This window comes from Pongo abelii, chromosome 15 (genome assembly GCF_028885655.2).
Source record: "Pongo abelii isolate AG06213 chromosome 15, NHGRI_mPonAbe1-v2.0_pri, whole genome shotgun sequence".
NCBI lineage: Eukaryota > Metazoa > Chordata > Mammalia > Primates > Hominidae > Pongo > Pongo abelii.
Window position 1 is genome coordinate 26,702,470 of NC_072000.2, and position 19,430 is coordinate 26,721,899.

General features: G+C 42.6%; 2 protein-coding genes across 2 annotated transcripts in view; one reads left to right on the plus strand and one right to left on the minus strand.

Annotated features, from left to right (window-relative positions):
- The window catches only part of SLC7A8 (solute carrier family 7 member 8), a 58,247-nt gene extending 50,419 nt beyond the window's left edge, over positions 1-7,828 (minus strand). The window contains 1 exon segment of the mRNA NM_001132416.1: positions 7,014-7,828. Within this exon segment, the coding sequence (NP_001125888.1) occupies positions 7,014-7,164 (151 nt within the window). The 5' untranslated portion in view covers positions 7,165-7,828.
- A 1,724-nt stretch (positions 7,829-9,552) lies between these two features.
- The window catches only part of RNF212B (ring finger protein 212B), a 91,768-nt gene continuing 81,890 nt past the window's right edge, over positions 9,553-19,430 (plus strand). The window contains 1 exon segment of the mRNA NM_001131948.1: positions 9,553-9,727. The gene's annotated coding sequence lies outside the window, so the exon portion shown is untranslated.

The following is a 19,430-nucleotide window of genomic DNA, read 5'->3' on the forward strand; positions in this document are numbered from 1 at the left end:
AGGAGCATTTCAGTTAAGCCCAGTTGCTTCAGATTTTAGTGACCTGGGTGGGAATCTAGGCTCTACCATCACCTAGCAATGTATGCTCAGTAAATGGCAGCTACTTATTATTATTACATTGCTGGGTATATAGCCTTTCCCTACTCACCAAGATGTGTTTGTTTTGAAATACCTCCTAGCTGGCTTCTGTCCCAGAATTTTATTTGAGAACAATGAGGGTTTTAATCACATTTTCATCCTGAATGAACCAAATCGTAATCCCCCTATGTTTTGTGTGAGTGTATTTGTATTTTTTAATTGAAGTACAACTCAAGAAGCAGTTTTCACACTCCCTCCCTCTGATCACCATCCAGTAGACATTTTTGGGACTAGAAGCTGATACATCATATTAGAAACTAAAATGCAAAATCTTCTAAAGTGGTGTAGGCCACATGGGTGTGAGATCTTTTATACTTGAAATTTTTCCAAGTCAGCCCAGAGCCATTTCAGTACAGTTATACCCATAGCCACACCTCTCTGTTGACAGAAACCCTTAAAAATTTTTCCCCCTATTTTTTCAGTATCAGACATCCATGGTCTTTCTGGACTCCAGTCTCAGGGTTGTCTTCCTCCGTGGCCAGCTGCCCCACCACGCAATACACATCAGCCTCCTCCTGTCTTGGTTACCAATTAGAAATGAGAAATGGTTAAGTGTTTTGGCTATGGAGTCATCTCAGTTATCAGTGGTATGACCCTAGGAAAATTAGCTACCAGCTCTGTGACTCAATTTCCCCATTATTAACATACAGGTAATTAGAATAAGTACTTTCTTAGGATTGTTGTGAAGATTGAATGAAATAATATACGTAAAGAGCTTATAGCTCAGGAATTGGCATTTAGGCCGGGCGTGGTGACTCACGCCTATAATCCCAGCACTTTGGGAGGCCAAGGCGGGCAGATCACTTGAGGTCAGGAGTTCGAGACTAGCCTGGCCAACATGGTGAAGCCCTGTCTTTACTAAAAATACAAAAATTAGCTGAGCATGGTAGATCGCACCTGTGATCCCAGCTACTCAGGAGGCTGAGGCAGAAGAATCACTTGAAGCCGGGAGAGAGAGGTTGCAGTGAGCCGAGATTGTGCCACTGCACTCCAGCCTGGGCCACAGAGCGAGACTCTGTCTCAAAAAAAAAAAAAAAAAAAAAAGAATTGGCATTTAGTAAGAGCTCAATAAATACTATTTTAAAAAATCATGTTAGTTGGGAGATAGTGGTCTAGTAGCTAGATCAGCATCCAGTATTGTTCTGTAGCAAATATACCAAGATTCCCCATAAACATAAACTGTGCTGAAAACAAAATGGTCTGACATTATATACTTTTTAATTTTATTATTACAGCTCTCCAGCCAGCTTTTTCACCTTTGTTAAGTTTAGCTTAAAGCTGCCTCCTTACATATTTTAAATTCCACTTAAAGGTTTCTCCATATGTAGTGAAACGTAACCTAACTGGATGTGTAAATAGACTGTAACCTACTTTTGTACCATTCACTGAGTTTCAGCCAAAGGCAGCCAACTGTCCAACCCTTGTTCAAATAAGGCAAATGTAGAGCTGTAACCAATCAAGCTGTTTCTGTACCTTACTTCTATTTCCTGTATGTCACTTGCCTTTTTCTGCCCATAAATCTTCTTCGACCATGAGGCTGCCCCAGAAACTCTGAACCAGTTCTGGTTCAAGAGGCTGCCTGCTTCACGAATTGTTCTTTGCTCAATTAAACACTGTTAAATTTAATTTGTTTAAGGTTTTCCTTTTAATGCCTTCAAGACATAGATGCTGGTTGCATACCTAGGTATGTGACTGGTATAAAGTACCTAAATGGCCAGGAACCCTGTGGGTACCTCTAACATGGCTGGGAAGAACACTGGTCCATAAAGGAAAGGTGTGCATGTGCAGGAATGAATGCGAGCACGGTCTGTGCTGGCCAGATGCCCCTCAGGCTCACCCAAGTCTTCCTGCAATTGCACCGGGAATATTACTTTCTTTCACTCCCAGCTGACAGCCCAGCTCCCCCGCTATACTGGGAAACTTCCTCACTGGGAACACAAAATTAATTGCTATACAATAAGTATTCACTCATCTATAAAAATGAATAAGGACCTCTGTCCAGATTCTAAAAGAAAATACTCCTTTAGGAGATAAAAATAGAAATAGTGAAGAATAATGCTTACGAGCTTGATTCAGGATTCAGACAAGCTCTGGGTTTGAATCCTAGCTCCAATATTTTTTAGTTGTGTGACCTTCAGCAAAGTTGCTTACCCCTTTGAGCCTCTATTTCCTATCTGGAGGAAGAGATAATAAAGTGTCTACCAAATGAGTTATTGTGAATGACACACAAGTTCAGGTATGTTAGGTAATTGGATGAGTACCTGGCATATACTAAGTGTTTAATAAACACAGCTATTAACAGTAGCTCTGGTATCATTAATAAATGAACTTTGCTGTCCTCCACACCCTCTTTCGACTTTGGGGGGAACTCCACGTTCATGGTGAAATCTAAATTAATATGCTGCCAACAGGTTTCCTTAGCCAAGTACATGGAGAACAAAAGCCTGGTTAGGTTAGGACAAGGGTGACGTTAAAAGATTAAAATGGGCCAACCTAATTGTCCAGGTTGATAAAACTACTCCTAGCTTAAAGATTTTCAAGCCAGGTTCCCAGCAGCCCTGCAGATAAATGTTACCTATTCATATTTTTGTCCTAGAGTCCGTTAAATTCAACAATCATTTGAGTAAGTATTCCTTAGCAGGCATTCTGTTAAACACTAAAGATTCAGAAATATATAAGACACTTGCTTTTTTTTTTTAAGAGGCAAGGTTTTGTTGGGCACGGTGGCCCACACATGTAACCCCAACACTTTGGGAGGCTGAGGAAGGAGGATTGCTTGAGCCCAGGAGTTCAAGATAGCCTGAGCAACATAGGGAGACCCTGTCTCTAAAAAAAATTAAAAATAATTTTAAAAATTATTAAGCTACTTGGGAGGCTGAGGTGGGAGAATTGCTTTCGAGGCTGCAGTGAGCTATGATTGCACCACTGTACTCCAGCCTGGTTAACAGAGTGAGATCTTGTCTCCAAAAAAAAAAAAAAAAAAAAAAAAAATGAAGACGAGGTCTTGCTCTGTTGCCTAGGCTGGCCTGAAACTCCTGGGCTAAAATGATCAAGTACATGGGACTACCTGCAGGTATCCACCATCACACCTGGCTCAATTTTTCTCATAGTTCAATTTTTTTTTAAGGACACAATCTTTGATCTAGGAAATAACAGTTTAGTCATTATGCTTTTACCTACGAAAACTCCCAGAATCAGCTTCCCTACTTCGTCTTCTCCTCAAATCCTTCAAGATACTTCTTAATCTAGTTCTTAGTAAGAACCTCTCTCTCCTTGCTTCCCACCATTCACATAACTTTGCCCTACTTCAGCTCTTACACAACTAAACCATGTCATTAATTTTGAATGTTCTCTATTTAGTACATATGCATCTCATCTTCCCAATCAGGATATAAGGAACTCTCTGGCATAAGTCTTCTATTAATTCATTGTATATTTCCATAACACTTACCATTCTGTTATCCCTGCTTTCAATCATCCATGATGATTGTGAATGAAATTTTACAAAACATGTAGGTTAAATTATCCCTCTTAGTCAGTTAGGTATGAGAGAGATAGATTTAGGGCAAATATAACTTTGCCACAGTCCCTGAAAAAAAAAAAAAAAGGTTTGGGGGTTGGGCACGGTGGCTCATGCCTGTAATCCCAGCACTGATAGGCTGAGGTGGGAGGATTTCTTGAGCCTAGGAGCTGGAGACCAGCCTGGGCAATATAGTGAGACCCTGTTTCTACGAGAAAAAATTTAAAATTAGCTAGGTGTCGTGGTGCATGCCTGTGGTCACAGCTACTGAGGAAGCTGAGGTGGAAGGATCGCTTGAGCCCAGGAGTTTGAGGCTGCAGCGATGCAGTGAGCACGCCACAGCACTCCAGCCTAGGCAACACAGCTAGACCTTGTCTCAAAAAAAAAAAAAAAAGAAAGAAAGAAAGATTTGGGACAAATTCTACTTTTCCATACCATGTCTCCTGATTCACTTAGAAAATTTCCTTTCTCTTTTTGACTTTTTTTTTTTTTTTTTGAGATGGAGTCTCGCTCGGTCACCCAGGTTGGATGCAGTGGCGCAAACTTGGCTCACTGCAACCTCTGCCTCCTGGGTTCAAGCAATTCTCCTGCCTCAGCCTCACGAGTAGCTGGGACTACAAGTGTGTGCCACGACGCCTGGCTAATGTTTGGATTTTTAATAGAGACGAGGTTTCACTGTGTTAGCCAGGATGGTCTTGATCTCCTGACCTCATGATCCGCCCGCGTTGGCCTTCCAAAGTGCTGGGATTACACGCATGAGCCACCACACCCGGCCCTCTTTTTGCCTTTTAGTTCTCTTTTTTTCTGCAGTGTTGACATTGAACACCAGATCCCTGAAATCTACACAGAAAATGCCATTTCTATTTTTGCATTTGGTCTTGAAAACACTTGAATCACGATCATCCACTGAGAAACTTCTCTGGAAGAGGAAAGGGCAGTTCCTCAGCACATCTGTGACTCAACAGCAACTCAGGAGGGGAAGCAGAATGGATTTTGTCCCCTGTATCATCTTAAAGGGGAAATTTGTGTCTAGCTTAAGTTGGGGTAGAATAGTGCCTATTAACTCTACAAGGATTCTCATGCTTTGCAAAAATATCCCAGTTGCTCTGAAATCACATATTTGGAATCTCTTTTCATCACAGAACACCAGAGTTGCCATTCTTGTTACTGCAATGCCACCATGGGGAGCTTTGAGATTATTCTCCCACTGAAGTACCATCCATAAGTTTGTGGACAAATCAGTAGTAACATATACCCACAGAAACTGTACTTATTATACCTGAACACTCCCATTTCTTCATAGTCTTAGAAAAAGATGTTAAAGGAAGAGACAAAAACATCAGTATATAGGAAAGTACCCTCTACCCTTGAATACCTGAACCTGGAGATTGAGACCATCCTGGCTAACACGGTGAAACCCCGTCTCTACTAAAATTACAAAAAAAATTAGCAGGGCGCGGTGGTGAGTGCCTGTAGTCCCAGCTACTCAGGAGGCTGAGGCAGGAGAATGGCGTGAACCCGGGAGGCGTAGTTTGCAGTGAGCCAAGATCGCGCCACTGCACTCCAGCCTGGGCCACAGAGTGAGACTCCGTCTGAAAAAAAAAGAATACCTGAACCTATGTTGGGAAGGGTGAGCCAGGCTGAGGCAGGAAGAAGGATGTTTAATTGTGCTTGTGTGCCTGTGGGCGTGCGCTTCTGTGTATAAGTCAGAACCTTCCTAGAGGGGGAAAAATGCTTAATTCTGTCAGTCAAATTGGTGAAGGAGGTATCAGCCTCTGGGCTATTTATAGACCTTAAACTGGCATGTGCTATACATACTGAATACTTGGCTGTTCTCATTTCTTTTGAGCAACTGAGATAAAGTAAAGGAGAGGCAAAAAAAAAAAAAAAAAAGTCATGAGAAAAAGTAAAGAGAGATTCAGATCATGACTATAATTTTTCTTATAACATTATCTTTCTTATAACTGTAGATGGCCTAGAAAACTTCCCAGAGTCAGAGAATCACATAAAACAGGATTCCAGGGGGTAGGAGGAGTTGGGGGAGTGGGGGGGATGGGATTTCATTTTAGAGACTGAAGAAAGCTTGGTCACTAAAGTTCCGGGTGTAGAGGTGAAGAGGATTATCTGAATACTGTACTGATTTTATTTGATTTCAAGAGTGCTCTCCAGTGTCACTATTGCTCAGATGCCAAAATATCTCTGAGCTATTGCATAGAACATGGCGTCAGCCAGAGAAACTGGTTCAGGGGCACCCGGACACAACGAGCTTTCATGAAGGAACTCTGGAGAGATGACAAAGAAGCATATCTATGCCTGACCGTCCTGCACTCCTTTTTCTGGGAAAAAAGTAACGCCCTCTACCAAAGATAGCAGAACAATCTCTCACTCTGAAGTGAGGGCAGGAATAGTGAGCTATTGCCTGCCATCCATCTCCAAGGCTTCTCTGGAAAGAGGATGTGCTGTCTAGAGACGAAGCTGTATTTGGGACTCCTGCCCTGCAAAGTACATTCAGGGTGTCTGAGTGGCCTGCACTGGCACCCTTGGCGCCACCCAGGTTCCCCACCTTCAGCACCTCCCAGCTAGGACACATATTTTACCCATCAGTTCCTCCTCAACTCCACATTCTACACATTCTAGTCACTCCTTATTCCCTCTGAGATCCTCACCGGGTCCTCCGTGGCTGTTAAGAAACAGGTGGACTCCACCAGGCAACTGGAGAAACTGCAAACTCTCCACTTACCGAGAGGCACAATCTGTCCCCTCTTTTCTTCCATAACTTCCCCATCTATGAAATGGGAATAACAGCCTTGTCACAGCTACTTCACACAGTAAAAGTGCTGCATTAGGTGGAAAACGCTCAAATAAAAAGGCAGGGCGTTGCTGTTGCTATTTTTAATAGCTATCCCATAGTTTCATTTAACATAAAACGGCAAAATAGCTACCAAATATACCTTAAAAGCCCATCCTCAGCCTGGGAATAATAGCTGCATAAAAACTTGTTCAGGTCCCTCAGTCCTTCCTTAAACCTATTGAACTAGAACCTCCAAGTGTAGAGACCAGGACCTGTATTTTTAAGGAGTTCCCAGGCAATGCTAATCATCAGCCGGGTTTCTGACCACGATTTGCACCATTCTATGAACACTGGGCAGAATCTTTGCCTGGTTTGGAGGAGGAGATGTATGATGTATTTCCTATGCCTCTCAAACTTGACCAGTGGAGGTGGGTTACAGCTCAGGTGACTGACAATCCTTTTCTAAGGAATAGGAAGAACAACAATGCTTTCGAAGGGTTAAGATCTCACAGGAGGACCACCAGAGGGGAGAGGAGGGGTCGGCCGGGAAGGAATGGAACTCACCTACGATGATACCACAGGCACTGACCAATCCGATCTCTTTCTTCAGGGCTACTCCGCCCCCTCCGGAACCAGCCTCGGGGCTGGCGTCCGACTCGCCCCCACCTGGGTGTTTCTTTTCGGTGTTGTTTCGGTGCCTGGCTCCTTCTTCCATCCTTCTCAGTAGGATTGCAACCTCAAAAGCTGCCTCCCTTTCTAAATGCGTATTCGTGTAAATATATTGGGAGAGAGCTTTGAATTAGAACGTCCTTTTCCGAAATAGGAACCACTCCTACCCTCTAAAAAAGGCAAGCAGATAAAAGAGAAAACGAAAAATATTCCTACTCCGTATTCACACTTTCTGGTCACTCGTGTTTACAAACAAGAAAAGTGTTGCTAAAAAAAAAAAAAGGCCAGGGGAGACATACATTTAAATATAAAAATAGAACTGTGCCAGCGACTCCGGCTGGAATTCTGCTGAAAGGGATGTGTCTTCAGAAACCAGGATGGTTCTGCTCTGTGCACCAGGCAGTGGCTTATTCAGAAAGAGAGCCTGGATTTCCCTTCACCTCTCCTCCTAATAAAACAGGAGATTGCCTTTACCTCCCCTTAGTTTTTTCTTTTATGATGAAGACAAAAGTAGTTTTCACTAACGGTAGGAAAAAAGAGCAATCCTCAGGTACTTTCTTCTCTTCTAGAAAAACAAACTGTGGACCTGACCGTGTTGCTCTAGATCTGGTTTCCACCTGCTATGGGTTTCTTTTCCCTTCCCCGGCTTCTGCTTCCGCCTTTCCCAGGTGTCCTCTTCTTTCTCGCTGGTCTTGTGCCCTTGTTTTCCTCTTTTCTATCCTCGTTCTACTGCACAGCCGGCCGCATCCCTCTGGTTTCGGGAGAGTGCCTTCTCCACACACTAACGTGCTTCTCTTTAGCGAGGGGTTTTATTCGCCCGCCGAGGCTCCGCCCCTGCCTCCTCTGCTCCCCTCCATCCTCAGTCCCGTCTCCTCCCTCCTCTGCAATTTAAGTATTAGCACAGAGCCCCCAAACAGCACTGAGAAAATGGAATAAGTTATTTCTTTTTGCAATCGTCTCTCGCTTTCTCCATCTTTCTCCTTGCAACCAAGTGGAAGTAAACTCCTTCCACGTCAACTGCTCCGGGAGAGCTCATTAGCTAGTATAGTGTTACAGGTCATACAGCATCTGTGAGCTTTATAAATAAGGGAACAGTTGTGCAGATACTTTTAATGCCATCAGAAATAAACTAGCCAATGTATTAAAAAATATTTAGGACTGGATCATTTGAGAATACAGGAGAGAACGTTGAAGGGACATCATCTTCGAGTTTCCTAAAAATAGGGGGAATCGACGGGTGGCGGAGGGAAATGGAAGGAATTAACAATGGGAAAAAGGTTCTTTTAGCGTAATTGTGAGCTACGAAGAGTACAGAGGAAACAAAATCGCCAGGCGCGGTGGCTCGCGCCTGTAATCCCAGCGCTTTGGGAGGCTGACAGGGGAGGATCACGTGAGCCCAGGAGTCTGAGACCAGCCTGTGCAACAGAACGAGACCCTGTCTACTAAAAATTTTAAAATTATCCGGGTGCAGTGGTGCAGGCCTGTAGTCTTAGCTACTCAGGAGGCTGAGGCTGGAGAATTGCTTGAGCCCAGGAGGTCAAGGCTGCAGTGAGCTATGATGACGCCACTGCACTCCAGCCTGGGAGGTAGAGCAAGACCCTGTCTCAAAAACAAAACAAAACAAAAAGCCAGAAAAACCACATGCACATACAAAAAGATAAAAAACAAAATCACCAGGCGGCCTTGTTGTTCACAGCTCTTATTTAGGGCTGGCTGAAACATGAAAAAAAAATGACTCAAACCCTGGTCCTGCAACTTCAAATATTTTTGCATTTATAAACTATTTGAAAAGCATACATGGGGAATTATCAGTACATCACTGATCATGAAACAGACTTGTTGATGTTAGAATAACTAGCTTATTACCATACTGAAATGATGCCTCCACTTTCTTGAAGAATTTCACTCAGAAACTGCTGCCTTAAGGTGAGAGCAACAATGTCTATTTATAATTGTAAAGTATTTCGAAAAAATAGCATGAAGCAATATAGTAGACAACACTATAAGTCTAAAATAATTTTTAGCCTTATTAAATATATTATGCAAAATTATTTAATTTTAAAGTGGGCCTAAAAAATAAAGTTCCCCCAAACTGACCCCTAACTACAGAAATTTGGCCTCACTTTCTGGAAAATGTTCCAAAAGATTTTGGGTTTTAAGGAAAATAAATACTTAATTCCTTAAAATGAGGTTGGTTGAGCTATCGTAGCAAAAGCTTTTTCAAATGGGGTAAAGTCCAATCAGCAGTCATCTGCCCCCTTGATCACTCAGCAAGTATTAAGAGGTTTCAAAGGTTGGGAGGAACTTCCTCTCCTCCTTTTGCTAGTTCAAGACACAGCAAATGGAAAGACTCAGCAAAAAAAAAAAAACAACAAACAACAACAAAAAAAACCCAGACAAGGCAGGGAATATATAGCACAAAACTCCATGGGAGGGAATGAGTCATGGGAAATGAAAAAATGTCGAATTTGCCTCTAGCCTTTCCTGACAACCTTAGAAAGCACTGAGGGAAATTTTGATAGATTCATTTGTGAACATTCAGATTTGAAGACTTCTGCTCCGATTTCAACATCACCATATAAAACAAATAATGTTTCTGCTTCTCAAACGTGAGTTCTTTCAGTAATATTTGGTAGTTCTAATTTATATGATGTAGACAATGTGGGATAAAACATGAATGTGATGAATTTGAGGTCTCTTGCTAAAACCAGTGCAAACTGATAACAATATGGTAAGCTTTAGCCCTCTCAAATTATGAACTAAGAAGCTAAGGGGGTTACGGGATCAAATACATTCTTGGAATACAGTGGTACTAGGTGCACATGTTGGAAAGGAAGAGTTGCTGAAGATTAGTATTTCTATTTCTTTAGCACTTGGAATTTATAAGTGTCTTATTGTAATATCTAGGAAAGGGGCTGGGCACGGTGGCTCATGCCTGTAATTCCAGCACTTTGGGAGGCCGAAGCAGGTGGAGTGCTTGAGCTCAGGAGTTCAAGACCAGACTGGGCAATGTGGTGAAACCCCATCTCTACAAAAAATACAAAAATTAGCTGGGTGTGGTGGCTCACGCCTGTAGTCCCAGCTACTCAGGAGGCTGAGGTGGGAGGATCGTGTGAGCCATGGAGGTTGAAGCTACAATAAGCCAAGATCGCACCACTGCACTCCAGCCTGGGTGGCAAAGTGAGACTCTGTCTTTAAAAAAACCAAACCAAACCAAACAAACAAACAAAGCTAGGAAAGAATCTCCCCACTTTCAAAGGGATCATTATTTATATTAAGTGCCTCTCTTTAGGTTGGAATCTTTTTGTGACATAAACTCTTAAGTGTGTCAAAATTCCATGTGACTAACATTGAACACAAGAGAGAAAGAAAAGCCTTGGTGTAATATGTTGACAAAAATCTGTAAAAAATTAGAAACTAATGTTTATTAAATTTTGAGCATTTTTTTTTTTGAGACACAGTCTCGCTCTGTCGCTCTGGCTGGAGTGCAGTGGTGTGATCTTGGCTCTCGGCTCACTGCAACCTCTGGCTCCTAGGTTCAAGCGATTCTTCTGCCTCAGCCTCCTAAGTAGCTGGGATTACAGGCACCTGCCATCATGCCTGGCTAATTTTTGTGTTTTTAATAGAGACGGGGTTTCACCCTGTTGGTTAGGCTCATCTTGAACTCCTAACCTCGTGATCCACCCGCCTTGGCCTCCCAAAGTGCTGGGATTATTCTATTCTGCATTTGCCTTTATATTTTTATTCTATTCTCTACATTTAAATAGTGCTTTATAGCCTACAAATGGTTTTCTGAACAATATCTCAATTTTTTTTCCCCTCATGTAGTATCTTGGGCAGACGAGGCAGTTACTTTAAAGATTTTAAAAATTAGAAACCTGAGGCTTAAAGAAATATTTTACCTGAGGTAAAAAACAAGACAGTCTATTCAAGGGCAAATGGGAGATCGATAGTTTACACTGAGCACTTTTTCAGGATGCTATAGCTACTGGTCGAAGCCTCAACTTCTTTCACCTGAGGGAAACTCTGTGTTTTTGCTTTGGTGTCTTAACTGTGCCTTTTAGAGACTCACCTTGATCCTAACACTTATCTGCACAGTGAGACCTACAGGACTTCACCTGGGCCCCCCAACATTTGTCACCCTCTTCGCACGGTCCTCAGTGTGGCCATATCCCAAGTACGTAGTACAATTCTGTTTCCAATATCGGAGCCACTGTTTCAGTTGTTTTGCGTGCTTCAGATCAGAAGAAATTGATCCCTTTAACTAGGGCAAATTATGGATGAAAGGCCGTTTTCTTACAAATGTGGATTTAGAAAGAGAAAGGCTGTGCGTGGCTGACACCTACTGGAAAGAAAAGGTTATGGCTTGGGGACATGCTGCTTGTGATAGTTAAATCACAAACACACACACAAACCCAACGCAGCCATGCTCTAATATTCCCCTACTCCCCCTTTTTTTAGAGACAGGGTCTCACTCTGTCACCCAGGCTGGAGTGTAGTGGTGCAATCACAGTTCACAGCAGCCTCCAACTCTTGGGCTCAAGTGATCCTCCCGCCTCAGCCTCCCGAGTAGCTGGGACTACAGATGTGCGCCACCACACCTGAGTCAATATTCCCTTTCCGAGACAAGTTAGATGTGTCTGCTAATGCAAAGGAATAGAGCACAAAGCTCATCCACTCCATTTTTTTTCTAGATCCAATAGACAGCACTTTATTCTTGCTTTTTGTAACAGAGCTGGGAAGTCTGAGGTTACCAACAAAGGACCCAAATCTCTCCCTGGAGTCAACTCACAGTCCATGCTCTCACTCCATCCTTCTTCTCGTAACTATGTGCCCCATATCTATGTGCTTTAGTTTAAAGCAGAAGGAAACCCTGCTTTAAATTAAAGCCAGCTTTCTTCCCAGAGTCCCAGGGATCACTGCCTATGGTCGATTAGATGGGGGATTCCTGAGCCAGTAGTTTTAGAAGACTTTACTTCATTAGAAAATGAAAAGCAGATGAAAATTAATGAGAAAAGAAGAAAAAAATAAAAAAAGAAAAGACCAAAATAGGTGAGAAAGAAAGGAAGATGAAATGAGGAGACTCAGTCAGTGATTAAGCCCTTTTTAGTGTATGCTCTGTTTGCCTTTTGGGCATATTCATAAGTTCAAAGGAAGTTGTGTCTTCTAGGGTTTATGCAGTCCTGAGAATTTGGATGCAGCAGACCCTGCTTTGTTATGATGGTTAATTAATTCAGCTCTTCTGGAGATAATGATGAATGCTTGCTCTGACACCAGAGACAAAAATTCCAGCAGATTACTCCTCTGTCTGCTGCACTTGGTGGGATTCCATCAAGCCAGCCCAGCACTAGTGGGAAAGAAATAAGGAGGCACTGCCTGTGGCAGGCCAGATCTCCGCATTTTCTTGATTCTTTTGCTGGGCCCAATCTGTCATGGGTCCTTAACAGTCTTCTTTCTAAGGATTTAAGTGACTCCAGTTTTGAATACTTAAATATGGAAACTTCCCCTTCCTAATTGATTTTCATTATGTTTAACAAAGATGAGGTTTGTTGTTTTTTTTTTTTTTTTTTAGAGATAGGATCTCACTCTCACTGTCACTCAGGTTGGAGTGCAGTGGTGTGATCACAGCTCACTGCAACCTCGAACTTCTGGGTTCAAGTGATCCTCCTGCCTCAGCCTCTCAAGTAGTTGGGACTACAGGTGCACACCACCATGCCTGGCAAATTTTTAAAAAATTTTTAGTAAAGATGAGGTCTTACTATGTTGCCCAGGCTGATCTCAAAGTCCTAGCCTGAAGCGTTCCTCCAGCCTCAGCTTCCCAAAGTGCTGGGAGCCACTGTGTGAGCCACTGTGCTGGGCTTCAGGTTTTTAAAGATGTAGATGACAAGTTCCCTGAGGGCAAAGACCTGCTTTGCTCACTGCTATAACCCCAGTACCTAAAATGGTGCCTGGTACTCAATAAATATGATCGATTGAGTGAATTAATGTATAAATAACTGTTGATGTACATTAATGCATAATAAATAAAATAATTACCAAATGACTCCTTGATATACCAACTAATTGTAGCAAGACATAGCCCTTGGTGCCTGTACAGGGGCTGGACCACAGAAAGAGAAGAAAAAGACAATCAAGGTTTTGACTTTGAAGATTATTTTATGCAGAGCACAGATCTCAAGCAGGCCCTTAACACTGCCAGCAATCCTACCACAATCTTGTAGTTAACTGACCTTTCCACTTACCTGCTCCTCTCTTCAAGCCAATACCACACCCCAAATCTTCACTTCTAGTTGACATCTTTGACCATTGTTTCATAGAGAAAATGGGAATAGGCAGAAGAGAACTTCCCCATGCTCCATTTACTAAATCTGTCAATCTGCCTGCAGCTTTCCCCACATCCTCCGCCTTCCCTCCCATTGAAATGAATGTGCTCTCTGTGTTCCTATGTATCTCCCCTATTTGTGCACTAGCTTCCCTGTCCTATCTCCCTGTTCAGGGACTTTGCTCTTGAAATTATTCTCTTCTCTCCTGCATCATCAGTTTTTCACTGTCTCCTGGATTATTCCTATCAGCATACAGATGTGCTGTAATAACTCCCATTGAAAAACAAACAGGCCAGACTGGGTGACTCATGTCTATAATCCCATCACTTTGGGAGGCCAAGGCGGGAGGATCACTTGAGTCCAGGAATTTGAGACCAGCCTGGGCAATATAGCAAAACCTTGTTTCTATTAAAAATTAAAAAAAAATTAGCCGGGTGTGGTGGTGCATGCCTGTAGTACCAGCAACTCAGGAGGCTGACGTGGGAGGATTGCTTGAGCCACGGGGTTGGGGCTGCAGTGAGCCATGTTCATGCCACTGCACTCCAGCCTGTACAACAGAGTGAGTTCTTATCTGAAAATATGTGACAAAATGAACAGAACTTCCCTTGATGCTACATTCCTTTCTGCTACCACCCAACTTCTCTGCTCCCGTCTCTACTTCCTCATCTCCGTTGGTGCTTGGAATTACTACATCAAAGCTTTTGTCCCCATCACCTTGTGGAATCCATTGTTGTCAAGGTCACCAACATCTACTCTATCAATTGGACCACTGGTGGTCTAATCTAGCAATCATTTCTCAGTCCTTATCTTATTGATCTTACAGCAGCATGTGGCCAGCTAATGGCTCTGGAGCACCCACTCTCCTGGCTTCCCCCAACCTCGTTTGTCTCTTTTTAGGCTCCTGGCTGGATCCTTTCCTTTCCCCAATCTCTTCTCTTCTCTATCCTCCCTCTCTAGCTGTGTGATCTCATCCAGTCCCATGGCTTTCAGTAGCAACTCTACACTGATATTTTCCAAATTTATAGATCCAGTCCTAATCTCTTGCATAAACTCTAGAATCGGCTATCTAACCACCTAATTGATGTCTCTGTTTTGGGTGTTTAATAGGCACCTCTAGCCTAATATGCCCAAAAGAAAGTGTGTGCTTTCTGCTGCAAACCTGATTTTTGCCCAGTATTCCCCACTTTAGTAAATGGCGCTAGTTGGTCAGGCCAAAATATCTTGGAGTCAACCTTGACTTATCTTTTTCTCATATATCCTACATTTGGTTTGTCAGCCAATCCCTGATAGCTGTAGCTTCAAATCAAATCTCGCAAATATCGAGAGACTGATCACTTCTTACCATCTCCACTGCTACCACCCTAGTTCATCACGACTTCACCATCAGCTCTCACCCATGCTGTTTCAATAGCCTTCTAATTGGTCTCTCTATTTCCACATGTTTCTCCTACAAATGTTCTCCTACACTTTATTCTCTACACGGCAGCCAGAATGATCCTTCGTCATCACAGATCAGGTCATGTCCCTCCCCTGTTCAAAAACCCTCCAACGCTGCCTGTCACAGCTAACTAGAATCAAACCTGCAGGTCCTGGTGGCCATTTGGACTTCATATCCTTCTCTTCCTTTCATGTGGTCCTCCAGTCTCATAGGCCTCCTTCCTAGTCCTTGAACACTAAGCTCTGCCTCAGGGCCTGGTGGTAGCTGAAGCCTCCGTCACGGTCAGTCTTCCTGCAGACCCTCTTGAGGGCATCCTCGCTTTCTCACATCATGCACATCCCTCTGCAAATATCACCTCCTCACAGGGGACTTCTCTGACCACCCAATAGAAAGTCCATCTCAGGCTGCGCGCAGTGGCTCACTCCTGTAATCCCAGCACTTTGGGAGGCTGAGGTGGGTGGATCGCCTGAGGTCAGGAGTTCAAGACCAGCCTGGCCAACATGGCAAAACTCCATCTCTACTAAAAATACAAAAATTAACCAGGCGTGGTGGCGGCACGCACCTGTAGTCCCAGCTACTTGGGAGGCTGAGGCAGGAGACTCGCTTGAACCTGGGAGGCGGAGGTTGTAGTGAGCCAAGATTGCACTGCACCCTGGGCGACAAAGTGAGACCCTGTCTCAAAAAAAAAAAAAAAGAAAGAAAGAAAGTCCACCTCCATCCCATCACCTGTACCTTGCCTTTTATAATATCTGCCACTACTTAACATAATTTGTTTGTTCCTCGTTTGTCTTTCCTATTAAAATGTAAGCTCTGAATTATTGATGTTGTTAGTTGGTTTTTCTTGGGGGTAATGATATTACAGTTATTGTTAAAAAGTTTTATCTTTTAGAGATATATGCCAATATATTTATGGATGAAATACTCTGATATCTTGGATTTGTTTCAAATAACGTAGGAGGAAGAATAGAGGGAAGGATAGGTTACCAGTGAAAAAAGGCTGAGTTTATATTGTTTAAGTGGGATGATGGGTAATAGTCCATTAGACTGTCTTCTTTTGTATATGTTTAAATTTTTCTGTAATAAAAAACAAACAAATGAAACCTTTGCTTGTTTCTTTACCATTATTTACCTAAGGCCTAAAGCAGTTCTTGGCGTAGAGAAGGCACTCAACAAATACATACTTATTCAATATTCATTGTATATTGAATCTTTGGGAGAGTAAAGGTATATTTTCAAGATAAATTTTATTCAATTACTGTAAATTATTGGAAATCTAAATTCTTGTTTCCAAAGGAGGATTTTACAGAGTCTGCCCTTTCAGGCCATGCATTCAAGAATATTCTAATTAAAAGTCAGGAAACAACAGGTGCTGGAGAGGATGTGGAGAAATAGGAACACTTTTACACTGTTGGTGGGACTGTAAACTAGTTCAACCATTGTGGAAGACAGTGTGGCGATTCCTCAAGGATCTAGAACTAGAAATACCATTTGACCCAGCCATCCTGTTACTGAGTATATACCCAAAGGATTATAAATCATGCTGCTATAAAGACACATGCACACGTATGTTTATTGTGGCACTATTCACAATAGCAAAGACTTGGAACCAACCCAAATGTCCATCAATGATAGACTGGATTAAGAAAATGTAGCTCATCGCCTCTGCCCGGCCGCCCCGTCTGGGAAGTGAGGAGCGCCTCTGCCCGGCCGCCTCGTCTGGGAGGTGTACCCAACAGCTCCGAAGAGACAGCGACCATCGAGAACGGGCCATGATGACGATGGCGGTTTTGTTGAAAAGGAAAGGGGGAAATTTGGGGAAAAGAAAGAGAGATCAGATTGTTACTGTGTCTGTGTAGAAAGAAGTAGGCATAGGAGACTCCATTTTGTTCTGTACTAGGAGAAATTCCTCTGCCTTGGGATGCTGTTGATCTATGGCCTTGCCCCCAGCCCCATGCTCTCTGAAACATGTGCTGTGTCAACTCAGGGTTAAATGGATTAAGGGCGGTACAAGATGTGCTTTGTTAAACAGATGCTTGAAGGCAGCATGCTCCTTAAGAGTCATCACCACTCCCTAATCTCAAGTACCCAGGGACACAAACACTGCGGAAGGCCGCAGGGACCTCTGCCTAGGAAAACCAGAGACCTTTGTTCATGTGTTTATCTGCTGACCTTCTCTCCACTATTATCCTATGACCCTGCCATATCCCCTCTCCGAGAAACACCCAAGAATCATCAATAAATACTTAAAAAAAAAAAAAAAGAAAATGTAGCTCATATACACCAAGGAATACTATGCAGCCATAAAAAAGGATGAGTTCATGTCCTTTGTAGGGACACGGGTGAAGCTGGAAATAATCATTCTCAGCAAACTATCGCAAGGACAAAAAACCAAACACCGCATGTTCTCACTCATAGGTGGGAATTGAACAATGAGAACACTTGGACACAGGAAGGGGAACATCACACACCGGGGACTGTCATGGGGTGGGGGAAGAGGGGAGGGATAGCATTAGGAGATATACCTAATGTGAATAATGAGTTAATGGGTGCAGCACACCAACATGGCACACATATACATATGTAACAAACCTGCACGTTGTGCACATGTACCCTAGAACTTAAAGTATAATAATAAAAAAAAAGAATATTCTAATTATGGGAATGCCAGAAACTATGGTCACTAATTTGGTAATAACTATGCTCTTCATAAAACCAATTTTTTAAAAATATAGCTTTATGGCAAGGTGCGGTGGCTCATGCCTGTAATCCCAGCACTTTGAGAGGCCGAGGTGGGCGGATCACCTGAGATCGGGAGTTCGAGACCAGCTGACCAGCATGGGGAAACCCTGTCTCTACTCAAAATACAAAAATTAGCCGGGCATGGTGGCACATGCCTGTAATACCAGCTACTAGGGAGGCTGAGGCAGGAGAATCGCTTGAACCTGGGAGGCAGAGGTTGCTGTGAGCCGAGATCGCGCCATTGCACTCCAGCCTGGGCAACAAGAAAGAAACTCTGTCTCAAAAAAAAATATGTATATATATATATACACATATATATATATATAGCTTTATTTGTGTTACCTCTTTTTCACCAAATCATAATAATCATCTGTACTCTCCTGTACCAGAAACGTGTGGCAAAGTTGGGGAGAAAACCCAAAAGTTTAGTAAGGGGAAAATTTATAGACCCAGTCACTTGAAACTTTGGCTGGACTATAGTTTGGAGATCACTGATACAGAATATAAAATCCATGGTAATAGAATGTGGCCTTTTTGATTTCTAGTACTATACAATTTATCAGACTGATAGAGAAAGCTATTCTAATAGAAAGTGAATTACAAACACCTGGATGTATTCAGTTAACTTCATTAACATATTCAGTCAATAGTGATCTACTGTTTACTGTGCCAGACACTGGGGATATTACGGTGAACAAAGACCATCTGCCTTCAAGGACCTCATAGACCTTAAATACAAACACTTTTGATCTTCTCTTCCCTCTTGAAGTCCAGGTATAGCTTAGTTACCTACAGTCCCCAACAAAGGAGCAGTGCACATTTGAGGTAAGCTCTGGCATGAAAGCCACAGACAATAACAAACATAGATGATGCTGGGGTGGAAAAAAACCTTCCCCAAATTGTACTTTTTATACTTAGAGGGGTAAGAGAAAGTGTTGCTTCCATAAAACAAAACAGGAACACTCATAAAACAATAGAAAGCTCTTAGAAATTAAAATGTGATGAAAGAAGTTAATATTCTGTAGAAGGGTTAGAAAATAAAGTTGAGAAAACTCTAAAAGATAGGTTAAAAAGATGAAAAGACAAAATATAAAATTAGAGGACTAATTCAGGATTTTCCAACATCTGACTAATGGGAGTAAAACAATACAAAACAGAGAGGAGAAAATGAAGAAATAATGCAAATAATGCAAAAACAATTCTGGAAGTGAAAAACACGAGTGTCCACGTTGAAACGGCACACTGAGCACCTAGAACAATAAAAGATAAAAAAAGAAAGTCCCACATCAAGGCACATCATGAGGAATGTTCATACTACTGAGAACCAAAGAGAAGATCCTGAAAACTTCCAGCGAAGAAAAATGGGTTACACATACAGAATGTTACCAGAGGCCGGGTGTGGTGGCTCATACCTGTAAACCCAGCACTTTGGGAGGCAGAGACAGGCGGATCACCTGAGGTCGGGAGTTCTGACCAGCCTGACCAACATGAAGAAACCGTGTCTCCCCTAAAAATACAAAATTAGCAGGTGTGGTGGTGCATGCCTATAATCCCAGCTACTCGGGAGGCTGAGGCAGGACAATCGCTTGAACCCGGGAGGTGGAGGTTGCGGTGAGCCGAGATTGCGCCATTGCACTCCAGCTTGGGCAACAACAGCGGAACTCCATCTCAAAAAAAAAAAAAGAATGTTACCAGAATGGCACTGCCTTTCTCAGCAGCAATACTATTATAGAAGTTTAAATGGAACAATGTCTTCAAAATTGAGAAGGAATATGATTTTCAACTCAGAAAATTATACATAGCTAAAGTATC